General features: G+C 40.3%; 1 protein-coding gene across 1 annotated transcript; it reads left to right on the top strand.

Annotated features, from left to right (window-relative positions):
* Positions 1 to 7735: 7735 nt before the first annotated feature.
* LOC137991264 (neuropeptide FF receptor 2-like) lies at positions 7736 to 12234 on the top strand. The gene is made up of 2 exons (XM_068836376.1): positions 7736 to 7880; positions 11188 to 12234. The coding sequence occupies exon 2, from the start codon at positions 11263 to 11265 to the stop codon at positions 12232 to 12234; it is 972 nt and encodes a 323-aa protein (XP_068692477.1). The 5' UTR covers positions 7736 to 7880; positions 11188 to 11262.
* The last annotated feature ends 2393 nt before the right edge of the window (positions 12235 to 14627 follow it).

Below are 14627 nucleotides of genomic sequence, written 5' to 3'. Positions count from 1 at the left end.
TGCAGTCGTTTCCTATATGTATTTACCTTTTAAGTCTCCCACCAAACTGTGGCTGAACTCGTTTGGTCACAACCGCCTGGAACCATCCAGAGAACGTTATCTTTGGTGCTGACCAAAAGGATTGCGGCCTCCGAGGATTGGAATGTACTTCGCCCTGTGAAGGCGCTCTAACCATCCCCGCACTAGTACCAACAACGAGCCGACGTAAGACACGCTAACGAAAAAAATCGTTTAACAAGTGTGTGCCCAGATAATGAATTTCAGAAATATCATGTTTAATATTGGGATAAGTGCCTTAGAAAAGCAGTCGAACCGTAAGAAGCAAAGTTAGAGGGAAGTAAACTGTAATATATCGAGCCCAAGAAAAAAAATTCTTGCGAGTTCTTATAATCAGCCACAGTGCCATGTGCAGCATTTGTCTTTTTGTCGTCTCCATCTGACAACAACTCAGTTACAGCGGTTAAGGAATCGCCATCGATAATCACATTTGAAATGAGCCGGGAAAGATGAATGCAATATAGGGGCTCTTTACTATTGCGCACAGCCTATTAGCATTACATATATATGACAACCGACTAAAAAGAGAGTTCACTCTGAAACCATTCAAGAAATTTAGAAAGATATGAAAGTTCGGAGGAAAACCTGAACCTCCACCATGAGGGTGTGAATGGGGTTAACCGACTAGCGACAAAGGTCTAAAAAATATTACTAACTACCGACAAAACGGGGAAAAAATTACCGACTAGCGACAAAAAAAATAACTGGAATTTACCGACAACCGACCAAGGTCGAGAATTTTAAACGACAACCGACAAAGTAATGAAATTTCAACCGACAACCGACATGTGGACCCCCAACCCCCCCCCCCCCCCCCATTCAGACCCTCAACCATGGCAATGTTGTTTTTGTTTATTTGTTTGTTGTTGTTTTAACCATTCTCATTCTTCAGTCCAATAGGGGTGACCTTATACTTGTTAACTATTTCACTTGTCCGCTTAATATAACCGAGATTAATAGTGTCAGTCTCTTGTTCGTTCAGATCACATCGTCCACCTCGCTCCCAGGGTCCTCTCTCTTCCTCCCTCGAAAAAGCACCCTGTACCCTGCAGCTGGTTGCGGCTGGTCACGTGTCTGCTAGATTTTTGCAGATTCCAGAGAGCTAATTGAAGGAAGGAGTGCGATGGCTACAATTATGTCTCCATTGATCTCATCTTCCATCTTCTGAACCCAGCTGAGTAGGGAGTGGAAATGAAACCTCACTTGGCGCGGGAATGTCAGTTGATCTAAAACAAGACCGTTAAATCCTCTGTACCCGTGGATATCAGTTCATGTTGTGTTCGGCTCTAGAGAAAATACTTATTTTAATTTCAAAATAACGTCTGTATAGCCAGCCAAAAGAAGCGCAACTTGAAGTCTACGTAGAACGTGAGCGACTTTTCAGGGTCGTAACGAGGAATATGGGATCAGGGATCAAAGGCCTGAAAAGGGCCGGGATCAGGGTTCACAGCCCTGGGATCTGGAATCCCAACGCGTGGGATCGGGATCAGCAGTATTTTTCATGGGATCAGGGATCAAATTTTTGCGGGTTTAGGGAGCAAAATTCTTATCAATTTTGGGATCGGGGTTCAAAATTTTGCGTAAAAATATGGGATCAGTTACGAAAAAATATACCTCGTTACGACCCTGAATTTTGGTAATGAAAAACTAGTGGTATCTCCCTTCCCAGGACAGAACCTAGTGATAAGGAACCGTTAAAAATCGCTGTTTACTGTTTACAGAAGCCCACGATATGCCCTGAAACTGAAAGCAAGTGTGTTATAGAAAAAGACGTCAAATGCAAGAGCACCTTTCGGATACTTTTCAGCTCACAGAATCAAAGTAAGCTTAGTCTCGAATTTACCAGCTGATTTTGCGATGTTTAGTGGCTGCCATGGCGACTTTTAAACAAAACGATTCCAAAAGCTTGTTCGCTTACCTTAAATTGAAACCAGGGTGACAAAAATCAATAACACGAAGGTAATTCCACCTTTCTGTTGTTTTAAGTATTCAAATAATGTTACCTAATTCATCCGCATGACTACCTTTTATATAGAATGATATATATATTTATATTTTAATCAGCAATAACAATTTGTTTGAGTCAAATTAACATTTCGATTGACCTGGAAGTGTTATAGTGCATATTAATCACGGAAACTTCAATTCGATACGAAACTAGATGCTTCTGTGAAGCATACACTGGCTTGCCTGTGGTACGTGCTACAGAAAATCAGAAGGCACTGAATTGTGTGGTATTGAAATACAGCATTCCAGTCTCTGAAGAATAACAAATAAAAGAGAAGCGAGAAACATTGGCTTCTGGGCTGACATGTTGATAATTTTCAAGTTCCCTCACAACTTCTTTTCACCACAAGTGTGCCCTATGAGCATCCGAAAACTTTGTAATACTAAACTTCACTGAAGTCAAGCCCTGTTTCGCGGGGTTAGTGTTGGGATGGGAGACCAAAATAATAAACCCCTCATAAAAAACAGAAACATCTGACCGAAAATACTATTAACGCTAACAAATGCGAACTCAGCAAGGTACAGATTCTGTTAGCGTGCTTTATGCAAGACAAATATTGATGAAAAAGCAAATAAATATTGATACACAGTTGTCAGAAAGAGCAGAAGGAAGTTTCCCGGACGGTCGATCGAGAATAAAATATTTACGACATGAAAACAACATTAATTCAGGAGTACCCAACGAGAAAAATTTATAAAGTGATTGGATATCGCCTCCAGTAATATTTCAACAGTCACTAATTGTTTTTTGGTTGATTATTAACTTCTGTGGCAAAATTATATCCGCTCCCCAAAGCCAGCTAGAGCTAAAATTTAAAATACAATTTCCAGCCAGGATCTTTACTTTAAGAGCTTTTCCCAGCCAGGATATTTACCAAAAAGGCATTTCCCCAGCCAGGAATGTCTCTTTCTCCCCTTTTTTGCCAGCCAAAAAAAAAACCAACATTTAGCCAGCCAGGAAAATAAACTGAGCCATTTTATCCAGGTGATACAAAAAAAATAACTCAACGAAAGCTTGGTGGTGTTTGAGCCATTTTCTTTGCTTATGACTTCGGTGTACATTAACGCGGGATAAAAATAACGACGTTTCTACTCTCTTACTGGTCTGTGGAAAATATAAATCGTCTTTACTTCAATCCAAATGAGAGCAAAGTTGTGAGATCGGAAAAAATAAATTTAGAGTTGGTTTACTTGATTTGAACGCAAACTTAAGACTGACACCAGGACCCACAAACAACCACGTTTCCAGGGTTCCAAACACTGGTAACGAGATTGGATTCATCAAGAGAATGTCTGGAGAGCACATTCGCCAAACGTTTAACGCGTACTTACTCTTCTTCTGCCCCACCTCCCCTCCAAAAGCTCATAAATCTGAACTTTATCTAAAATTACGCGTTCTGCTATCACTAGAAAGCAACGAAAATTTCGATGAACATTGTACACAACTCACTATCCAGTACAGACAAAATCAAGTGACCGCAAGGCGCATTCCAGTATCCAAAACAATGATATTATTTAAGCCGATACAGAAATGAAATAGAACAAAAGCATTGTCTATCCAGCGCCAATCAGATACCCCGAAGACACACCCTCCCAGTAGCTGTAGAAACTCCACGCCAAGAACGCAAGTCTATTAATTATAATATATAAATAAAATTTGGTGTATAGGAAATCATATACCGAAAAAGCACGGAACGTCTATCCTTCATGATGAAGAACCATAAGTGATGCAGATGGAAACAAATGCCAGAAAGACACGGGCTATCGTTCATGATGAACTAAGAACAACTATGCGGTGCTTACGGACTCAAATGCCAAGAATGTCACAGATGTCACAGTCTTTCCTTGAAGATTAAGAATTATGCGGTGCATAAGAAATGAAATGGTGGGGAAATCACAGTTTACACTTGAGTGATGAAAAACCAATATTCGGTGAAGAAGAAATCAAATAGGGAAAAGGTACAGTCTTTACTCAATGATGAAAACCAATTACGCGGTGCAGAAAAAATCAAATGCCGGGAAGGCTATCATTGACGATAATGAACAGTTTTGCAATGCTGACCAAATGAAATGACAAGAGGGCACAGTCTATCCTCGACGGTGAATAACAGTTCTGCGATGCAGACGGAACCTAATTGCGAAAAGGCAGAGTCATTCCTAGCGACCAGAAACAATTATGCGGTGCTGAAGATATCACATGTTAGGAAAGCACAGTCTACAGATAATGATGAAGAATAGTTATGCGGTGCAGCAGAAAGCAAATGCCGGGAAGTCATGTTCATGGTCTACGAATCCTTGACGATGAAAAATGTTTATGGTGTGCTGTAGATATCATTTCCCGGGAAAGCACACCATATAGAAAAAAGAACTTTACGGTCAATCGCCGGGATACCTGTCACTTTCCTTTTCTGCATACCGACTCCTCTTCATATTCAGATGAGGATCCATGTAGCCTTTGTTATGGCTTTTCATATCTAGAAATACAACCGTAGATTACTACATTATTATAACTGCATAATTATTACTCCCCAACTTGGATTTACTATCTATGCAGCCAAACTCTAGGCCGTAATTGCTCAAAAGTCACAATCGCTGCAAAAGCCTTCAAAAGATAAAAGAGAACTGTTCACCGCAATCACCGCAAAAGCTTTGCTAAACCTCTAAAGACAAAAACTCCTTTTTTAAGTCCAACTCCACACATCTTACATACCCGGGAAGCAATCGCTGCGAAAGCTTTACAGGATAAAAGACAACTGTTCACAGCAAAAGCCATAACTGGCAACCACCGCAAAAGCTTTGCTAAACCTGTAAAGACAAATTCAGCAAAAGTCCTTTTTTAAGTCCAACTCCACCACTTAAATCTTACATAACCGGGAAGCAATTGCTGCGAAAGCTTTACAGGATAAAAGACAACTGTTCACAGCAAAAGCCATAACTGGCAATCACCGCAAAAGCTTTGCTAAACCTGTAAAGACAATTTCAGCAAAAGTCCTTTTTCAAGTCCAACTCCACACATCTTACATAACCGGGAAGCAATCGCTGCCAAGGCTTTACAGGATAAAAGACAACTGTTCACAGCAAAAGCCATAACTGGCAATCACCGCAAAAGCTTTGCTAAACCTGTAAAGACAATTTCAGCAAAAGTCCTTTTTTAAGTCCAACTCCACACATCTTACATAACCGGGAAGCAATCGCTGCGAAAGCTTTACAGGATAAAAGACAACTGTTCACAGCAAAAGCCATAACTGGCAATCACCGCAAAAGCTTTGCTAAACCTGTAGAGACAATTTCAGCAAAAGTCCTTTTTTAAGTCCAACTCCACACATCTTACATAACCGGGAAGCAATTGCTGCGAAAGGTTTACAGGATAAAAGACAACTGTTCACAGCAAAAGCCGTAACTGGCAATCACCGCAAAAGCTTTGCTAAACCTGTAAAGTCAATTTCAGCAAAAGGGTTTTTTCCACTCCAACCTTGAGACCCCGGTAATGTATTTTAATTGGCCGTTTCACAAACAGTTGTAAAATTAAGAAAACTGTCATTACCAAATAGATAATACTGTTAATGTCCAAAAATACAAAAAACCCTGTAACTTCTGCAAGGTAAAGGTAACCGTGTTGGATGGAGCTCTTCAAACAGGAAACGAGCAAAGATTCCGTACTGCAAAATAAGAAGTCTGAGATAACAGATTAATTTCTCATTATTAATGAGTTGTGTTTGAAATGTAAGTGTCTAGTAACGCTTTTCAGTTTTAAGGCATAAATTTAATATTTTTTAATGAAAATTGGAGTCACTGGTTCTGCTCGCACTACACAAAATTTTGTTTGTTTTGCAACAAAAAAACTGTTAACAGAAAGGGCCATTTCTGATGTGAACAATTTTCTTGACCAAACCTCAAGGGTTCCTTCGAGAATATTTAAAGGCCTAAAAATGCTTTGTCTGGAGACAAAATCCTTTGTCGATGGTCGAGGTTTTAACTTGATAGTGTTATCCATCTGTCTTTGCTACCTTTACATTTACAAGCTCTGGACAATTTCATTTCGTTCGTGCTTAGGTGCAATTGACATATTTGTCTGCCGAATAAAAAGCAAATTTCACGCTAGAAAGAATTTTCAGCTAGTAAATATTACACACTAGTGAAAACACAGCCTTTAATAGCATACAAATATTCTGTAGATATAACATACAAATATCAAATAACAAACATCCCTGCAACACTTGATCCTCGTTTAATAACAAGTTTTCAAGGGTGTTGTGCCAGAGATTGACGATTAGCATGTGAACAGGCTCCCTGTAAAAGAAAAGGCAAGCGAGAGAAAACAAGGGTTCAAAAGGCTTTGATACTTAGGCAGTTCTAATCCCGAAGTGTGCCTAGATGTATCTGTTAAACCAATACACCAAACAGACAAAAACATCTGAGGTCAATCGAAAGACACGCCTTATGTCAGAATGGTTGTCCAGAATGATGCCAGCAAAACACTTCAGAAGAAAAATCGCTCTGATTAGGCAAATGTCCTTTTTTTGTTTTTATTATTTTCCACTCTAACTAATCGTCTATAGCAGATAAGTAACAAGACTAACCACATCTATTTGGGGTGGTTTTAGCTGCAAGAACGGTTCGCTTCGATTTTCTTAGAGAAGCCGATATTTCTGGAAATCAAGACACGAACGCCAGGGCTATATTTTCGCGAATATGGAACTACACATATTACTCCGTTTACCATTCTATTTGCTGCTGGCATTTTGTCGAAACGAAATGACTGAAAGGAAAAGACCTTATGTGCTACAGTCAAACAAAAGTGTTTCTGAACAGTCATGGTTTAATGAAGCTGCATGCCATTGTCGAGGTCAACATGATCAACATGATAAAATCAAAAGGCGTTCTTACCGGCTGGACATACTTTTATGATGATCTCTTAACCAGGCTACTGGAACAGTGACCCTGCCCGCTGCTGACTGAAGGATGCACTAAAGATGGTTCACAAAATACAAAAGACAGTTGAGACGGTCCATAAAGAAACTTATCAAAACCTGCAAAAAGACATTCAGATAAAAGCAAGGACATAGATGAAAAGATTACTTACCTAGAAATTGGATGTAGCAAAAATTGTCCAAAACCCGTAAAAATTTAGTTGCATCACCCAAACTAGAGGCACAAAACAACGACCGCGACCGTCGATAACCGCCACTTCTGAGATGGAATATCCGCGCGCAATAAATAAAATGAGTTGTCTGTCTAAATCCCAACATTGACACCATAACAAAAGACAGGGATGTTTAAAAAAGAAATTGCATTGTTTGCTGACAGCGTTTTAATGACTGACGCATTCAGATAACATTTTGTACACGCCTTTTTCACTTTCACTGTATGAAAGTAATTGGATATGAACTAAGAGTTGTAAATAGAAGCAAAATAGAATTTCGTAGCATTTATAGTTCATGATTAGACATCTGGTCGGTGAGTAAATACAACCTTCCTCATCTCGCTTTTGAGGAAAAGTTGGGGTGACAGCTGTCCAAAAATTCTGACAAGTTTTTCTTCAATTTGCAGGCAATTGCTTATTAAGGGTTTGCTTTTAGCCCCTTGCTTCAATGTCAAAGCAAGGCTAAGCCCACCAAAATCGATCTGATTAATAAAAATTATTGAAAAAGCAATGTATCCCATCTGCATCAAGGGGTTGGAGACGCATTTTTGAGGCTATTTCGGAGATAAGTAAAGCCTCTTTTTCGATTCGGAACGGCGCCGAATCAGCAACTCCAACTTGACTTCGTTAATGTTAAGAGACTAGAAGCAGGAGTTTATGGTCATCTATAAAGGTAAGTAAAACCTAGCGTATTATATAAACCTGCTGGCCATGACATGATGAATTTTCGTGTGGCTACCTTTGTAGACTTTATCTGGATTTGAAATTCTGAATCTTTTGCCAATTTTTTTTTCAATAAAGCCATAAGACAGAACTAACTCGGATCAGTCAAAAGTTACTCACTGTGAAATACAATATAAAAGCGAGATCAAAAGAATATACTTATGCTCGATTTGGCAGATAACCTTGTGATTCTCGGTTTTTCGTCGCGATTGACATGGCTTGTTTGAGAACGATGAGGTTTTCTCTAGGTTCAGTTGATCTCTCTGCCGTTGTGTCACATGGTCAAATCTAAACGCAATGCATGAGCTGCAATAACTAACACATTTAATTTTTTTTCATCGTGGCCAATCTCTTATTTCATTTGTTATAAGATCGCATCATGATTTTTCCGCCATTCAATTTCCCTTCTGTTGCCTCCTGTTTCCTTAACTTGTTTTAAGAAAAAACGATCACATAAAGAGCTTTTTAAATTATTTTTCCACTATTACGCCATTTTACCATTTATCTTATTTGTTAATTTTATTTTTCATCTAATAATAATAATAATAATGATAATAATAATAATAATAATAATTAAAAATATTGCTCAACTTGAAAAATCTCTGCGCTTATTATATGTTAGACGCTGTTTGCAATTTATCCTGGGACATGAAGACGTCCCAAGAGAAATCGAAAACAACGCCTGCATGTGCAATTTTTCTTATTTGGAGGGGGGGGGGGGGGGGTAGAAGAAGTGTATTATAGGATTTGTGCTAGTAGAGAACAGGAATTGAGAATAGTATGTCCGAGTTGGGCAGCGATGTGCCTGAGCGCTCCTAACATTTTGCTAAAAACGTTTCTATTTGTCATATTCGTATACTTTATAATGACAGACCTTTATTCATTGGTAGTCCATCGATATGTCAATGATGACTTGTAGATGTGAGTAGTTAGCTACATATGGCAGTTATGTGCGGCAGACTCGTTTGTAGGCCCATTAGATCCGCCTTTGAGCGGCAGCGGCGTCCACAGCTGTCACAAGGAAAGTTATCGTGGTCCGGAACACAGTGTCTTCTTATGTGTGCCTTTCGTAGTCACTTCGTCAGCTCTCTTCCACTCTGGTACGCGAGTTTTGCACCACAGTTCGCCATTTATGTCGGTCCAGGGTCTGTTCCTCCCAGTGGACAACGGCCACTCCACTCATCTCCAGGTGGCGTTTTAATACCTCTGCCACTTTATCCTGCCACTTAATATGCAGCAGTTGTCGGAGGTGTCGAGTCGGCATGTACTAAAACCAGGAACACGGGAACACCCCGGAACACCGGCACACACTGGAATTAACCCAAAACCCTCAATTTGGCTAACCCTAGGCCTAAAAACCAACTTAAGGCCTAGCTTGGCCTAGGGTTAGCCAAATTGAGGGTTTTGGGTTACTTCCAGGGTGTTCCGGGGTGTTCCGGTGTTCCGGGGTATTCCGGAGTGTTCCGGTGTTCCGGTATTCCTGGGTGTTTCAGGGTGTTCCGGTGTTTTATTACATGCCTGTCGAGTCTGGATCGTGGTGAGCTTTCTGATGTGTTTCCGGTAGAGGGTCATACATTCAACAGAGTACAGCAGACGTGGGTAGGCCAGCAACATTACAGACAACACCGTTGTTTGTAATATAATGTATTACATATGATAATACAATCCTCGTGTAACCTGTATCGTTAAATTTTTAGACAAGTGTTTTTTTTATTTGGCTTGCCCCTCCTCGATTAGTTTTTTGTAGCTGTTTGTGGGGTAAGAGTAAGCCATCCACTAATTGGCTAAATAAAAATGTTATTGTTGTTGTTCATTGCCTAACCGTTTTGTGACAGCAAGTTTTTAAGTTCGTCCAAAGACGATTGTAACAAACGAAGCGACGAGCAAATGGGGAAGCAACGAAAAGTGAGAGTACGGATAATACCTTTCAAAAGATATCACCATGTGTTTCTAGTCATGGAGTCCTCTACGGCCTTCCCAAGGTTCATAAACAAGGCTGGCCTTTCCGTCCGATTGTTTCCTCTGTGAAAACGTACAATTAAAATCTGGCCTCATATCTTGTGAGAATACTTCAGCCCACAAATCAGTCCACTACCAGGGATTCCTTCAGCTTTGTTTATTGGGCCAAGATGTAAAAAAATAACAATGAGTTAATCTTACATAAGATTAATATTAATCCTAATTGATTAAGGCACGGCTCAAACCTCAATAAAGGATATTATTGTATGGCTCTGTCTCACAAGGACTGGGAACTACCAAGTTCACGAATTTGATTGGTTCAAATCGATATTGACCGCGGTCTAGATTTTCCCATCTAGACCGGCATCTAGACCGGTAATGTTTTGCGGTGAAAAGATGCAAACTAAAATGCAAAAATATTGAGTATTTTCTTCTACCAATATTTATTTATGGAAGTGCCAAACAGCATGAAGACAAAATAGAGGATGACGAGCAAACTTTGACAGAATTAAGTTCAGCTCATCGCCACTCATCGCCGTTCGCAAGCAAAATGTCAGTTAGTACAAACCAGTTAAATTGTTCTTGTTTGCCATATAATAAACATCTTATTAACCGAGCTTAGTCAGTCTGTATGGGAGAATCGTGACCTCGGTCGTGTGTACAGACCTCACTGCGTTCGGTCTGTACTCACGACCTCGGTCAAGATTCTCCCATACAGACCTCCTGCTCGGTTAATAAGAGCTAAATAATAATTTATTATCCATTACTGGATTTTAAAAATCATTAGAATCAATAATGATTAGATTAATATTAATCCGAGTTGACCTGTTCTATTTGGTTTCGATAAGTTGATGATACTTTCACTGTCTGTTCGACAGTAAAAACAATGCTCTTCAATTTCTTCAGTATCTCAATAGCTGCCATGTGAGCATCAAATTTACTATAGATTTTGAAGAAAATAATGTAATCACGTTTCTTGATGTACTTATCAAACGTCGTAATCATACTTTTTCAACATCAATTTATCGAAAGAAAACTTTCACTGGTCTTTACACCAAATAAGACTCGTTCACTCCTTGAAACTGAAATACAAAGTAAATCTGATTCGTACTCTCACTTTTCGTTGTTTCCACATTTGCTCGTCGCCTCGTTTGTTAATTGAATTTTTTTATTCCTTCCAAGCCACCCCTTTCATTAACCTCTTTGTCTGAATTTTATCCACCAATGTCTACGTCTTTTGAACATCAACGCTACAGGTTTTTTTCATGATTTCATTGTTATTATTTTTTATTTTTCAGTCACCTATGTCTCTGTCTGTCCTTTATTGGTCAAGATTGATTAAACATTAACAAAAGCGAGGATATACCCAATAAATGGCAATGGCCGAGAAGCAGGAAAACGATTTTGGCTCCATTGACTACATTCAGTTATTAATTTACCCCGTGATTCTCATATTTGGTGCTGTTGGTAACATTCTCGTAGTACTTGTGGTTAAAAGCAAGAAAAACAACCGTAAAATCAATGACTATTTCATCTTCAATTTGGCGATCAGCGATCTTTGCATGCTGATAGTTAGCATCTCAGTCGATTTCTACCTAAAATTCAAAGCATCTCCTCACGGCAACGTCCTTTGCAAGGGAATTTGGCCTTTTATGACAACTTGTTTATTTGCCAGCGTCTTCACCCTGACTTGTATGGCAATAGAACGGTGGCGCACTATCGTAAAACCGTTCTGTCCCAGGCTTCTTCTATGGAAAGTTTACTTGATCCTCATCTTGACTTGGTTAGCAGGGATTGCTTTTGTATCACTGCTAACTGTAGTCGCTTATCATGAAGGACGAGGATGCAAAGAAGCCTGGCCAGCTTTTGGTACGAGGCAAGCTTATACAGTCGCCATTGTTATATTCCAGTATGCCCTTCCTCTGCTGATTATTTCAATTGCCTACGCGAGGATTGGAATTTTTTTGAGGCAACGTGAAAAAATTAAAACCGCTGATAACCATTTTGGTCGACCGGCTCCAGCAAGTGTTAGAAGAAGCATAGAAAACGCAAAAATTAACAAAAACTTGCGTGCTATAGTCATACTGTTTGCGCTCTTCATGTTACCAAAGCAACTTTTGTGGCTCTGGCTGGACTTTGGGAATGCAGAGAGTTTCAAACATTTTAGGAACGTGTTGATTTTTAGTGAATTTTTATTGTACATCCATAGCTCAACCAATCCAATTGTATATGGTACGATATTGGGAGAGTATCGATCAGGATTTTGTCGATATCTCAGGCGTTTCTTTGCTTTCATAGGAGGGTGTTGCGTGTTCAGAAGAAGCGTCCATCCAGGTCCTTCATAAGGACGGTAGTTCGTTTTTCAGGAAAATGCCATGGTTCTGTTACAGAGAATAAAAATTCGTTATAAAAAAAGGTAAAGTCTGCTACGAGACTTGAAGGCCAATCAGGCCGGCGCTTATCTCCGGTTTCTATAGCATGAAGCGACTAGGAGTATTTCTACTTCCCCCTCGATGGGATGCTAGTCCATCGCAGGGTTACCCCCAGCATTAAACTTGCCGATACCCATTTATACACCTGGGTGGAGAGAGGCACCGTGAGAGTGCAATGTCCCTGGCCAGAACCCGGACCACTCAATCCGGAGCCGAGCGCACTATCCATAAGGCTACCGCGACTCCTCGTTATATCATAGTTAATAGACGGGAATGGTTATGACACCCGACAACTTTCTTTGTTGTAGGTTTTTGTTCTCTTTTTTGGCCTTGACCGTGCACAAAACACAGTAGTTGTTTACTCCGTACTGAGGAACTAACCAATAGAAACATGTTGGTTACGTAATTCATGCATAGTTTATGAGCTCAAAACAAAAGATTGTGCACGGTCGTGGACTATCCAACCTAAATCTTGGCATCTTTGTTTGCTCCTTTTTTGTTTGCCGAGCTTCCAAACCAGTTATATGTAGGAGAAAATTCAGGTGGAATCTTGGAACAAAAGGAATCTGAAGTACGAATCTGAAGTTTTAACTGAATCTGTGTTCCTTGTACAAAGAGCATGTAACTTTTCCCGGTCAAACTTGATTTTGCTACCAATTTACTTTCTTTATTGAATACAAAAGCAAAGCAAAGTCAAAGTCAATTTATTTAACGTCGGTAGTTCCTTCAGCTACGAGGCTGGAATCAATGGAAGCCAACGGTGCGTCTCACCACTGCGCGAGCCCGGCTCCCCGGCCTGCTTGTACTCTAAGAAAAATTGGTCTTTGCAGCCTGTGTACAGCCGTCCACTCTCCGCAAAAAATATCGGAGAGGAGCGTCTGTGATTTACCGTTAGTAAGCGTGTTCCGGAATAATTTTGCACACATTATTAAGTGATCTACGCTGACCAAAATTTGCGTGGCTCTTATTTCTTTGCAGCTTAATTCTCAAAATGGTGGTCAATGAGGTAGATTTCAAACGTGCATTGAAGAGCGTCTTCGATAGTTTTAAGATACCTTGGCTTTCAAGCATAGAAGCACTCTTTAAAGGAAAGGGTGTATTTGCAAGTCTTCCAACCGGGTACGGGTCTAATCTTCAGAGGAGCACAGATCGTTGCCGATGAGCCGTTATTTTCCTCGATATGTCTACATCTCACATCTTCCAGGGCAACAAGCTTTGTAGATTGTTCTTGAGAATTGCTAGGCTGGCCCGAGCAAGTCGTTGGGATTACATTGACTGGTAAGGGATAGCGGGAGACGTTTTCGAGTGGACAATCTTTTGAATAGTGCTATATTCACCACGTGAAGATTCGTCAGGAGCGCTTTCGTTTCTTTAGCGTTGACAACAATTCCTACAAATGTACGTAGAATCGATTTCCACTTTGCACTCCATAGATAACAACTCCGGTCGTACTTTAAAATAAAAATCTCTTTGACCATCAAAAAGATTTTATTCGCATTTTTTACCGCGCCCAAGGTACACACGAACTCATCGCAAAATCTCTCACGGTGGTTCTCACGGTTTTGATGTAATGATCGATGGGTAATAACCAATCAAATCATTTTCCACACATTCCAGGAAAAATCACGTGGTATTGAACACGATTATCAACGGGAAATCACAGACGCTCCTCTCCGATTTTATTTCGGAGAGCGGGCGGCTGTACACGTGCAGGCTAGTCTTTGCCGGTAAAGACTTGTTTCCATATCTCAAGGTGTCCTTGGACGTGAGGTGCCTGGGAATGAAATTAAATCACTGGAATCGGAATGCTAACAGTTAGGCCTAAATATTGTTTTAGGCTTAATTAGGCCTAAGGTTAGCATTTCTAAGGGGTCTGGACTTTTTCAACAGTTACATTTGTAACCTCAGTCTGCATTTCCAGTGATTTAATTTCATTCCCAGGCACCTCACGTCCAAGGGCGCCTTGAGATATGAAGACAAGTCTTTACCGTCTTTGCCAGCTAAGCAAAAAATGATGCAACCTTGTTCCCAGGGCTTTTCTCCGCCGAGAATAGGGTCGGACTCTACTCTCGGCGGAGAAATGCCCTAGTTGCTTGCCAACGGACGGAAGGACAACTGCAAAATTAGAGTACAAGGAAAGGTTTCAACCTCCGGCTTCCGTATTATCAGTCGTAAGTAAATGGGATCTCATTTCTCTCTCTCCGTCGCTCTCTCTCCCTTTCTCCCTCTCTTCTTTCCACACATCGCTCACACCGTTTCTCCTTTTCGTCCCAGCTTTCTTCTACTTCTAACCCCTTCGTCTTGCC

The sequence above is a fragment of the Montipora foliosa genome, chromosome 2, assembly GCF_036669935.1.
Source record: "Montipora foliosa isolate CH-2021 chromosome 2, ASM3666993v2, whole genome shotgun sequence".
Classification (NCBI taxonomy): Eukaryota; Metazoa; Cnidaria; class Anthozoa; order Scleractinia; family Acroporidae; genus Montipora; species Montipora foliosa.
The sequence above is the reverse complement of the archived record's forward strand: the minus strand, read 5'-3'. Positions and strand labels throughout refer to the sequence as shown.

Excerpts from the sequence above, each read along its gene's own strand:
- LOC137991264 (XM_068836376.1), top strand. The coding sequence starts at position 11,263 with ATGGCAATGGCCGAGAAGCAGGAAAACGATTTTGGCTCCATTGACTAC.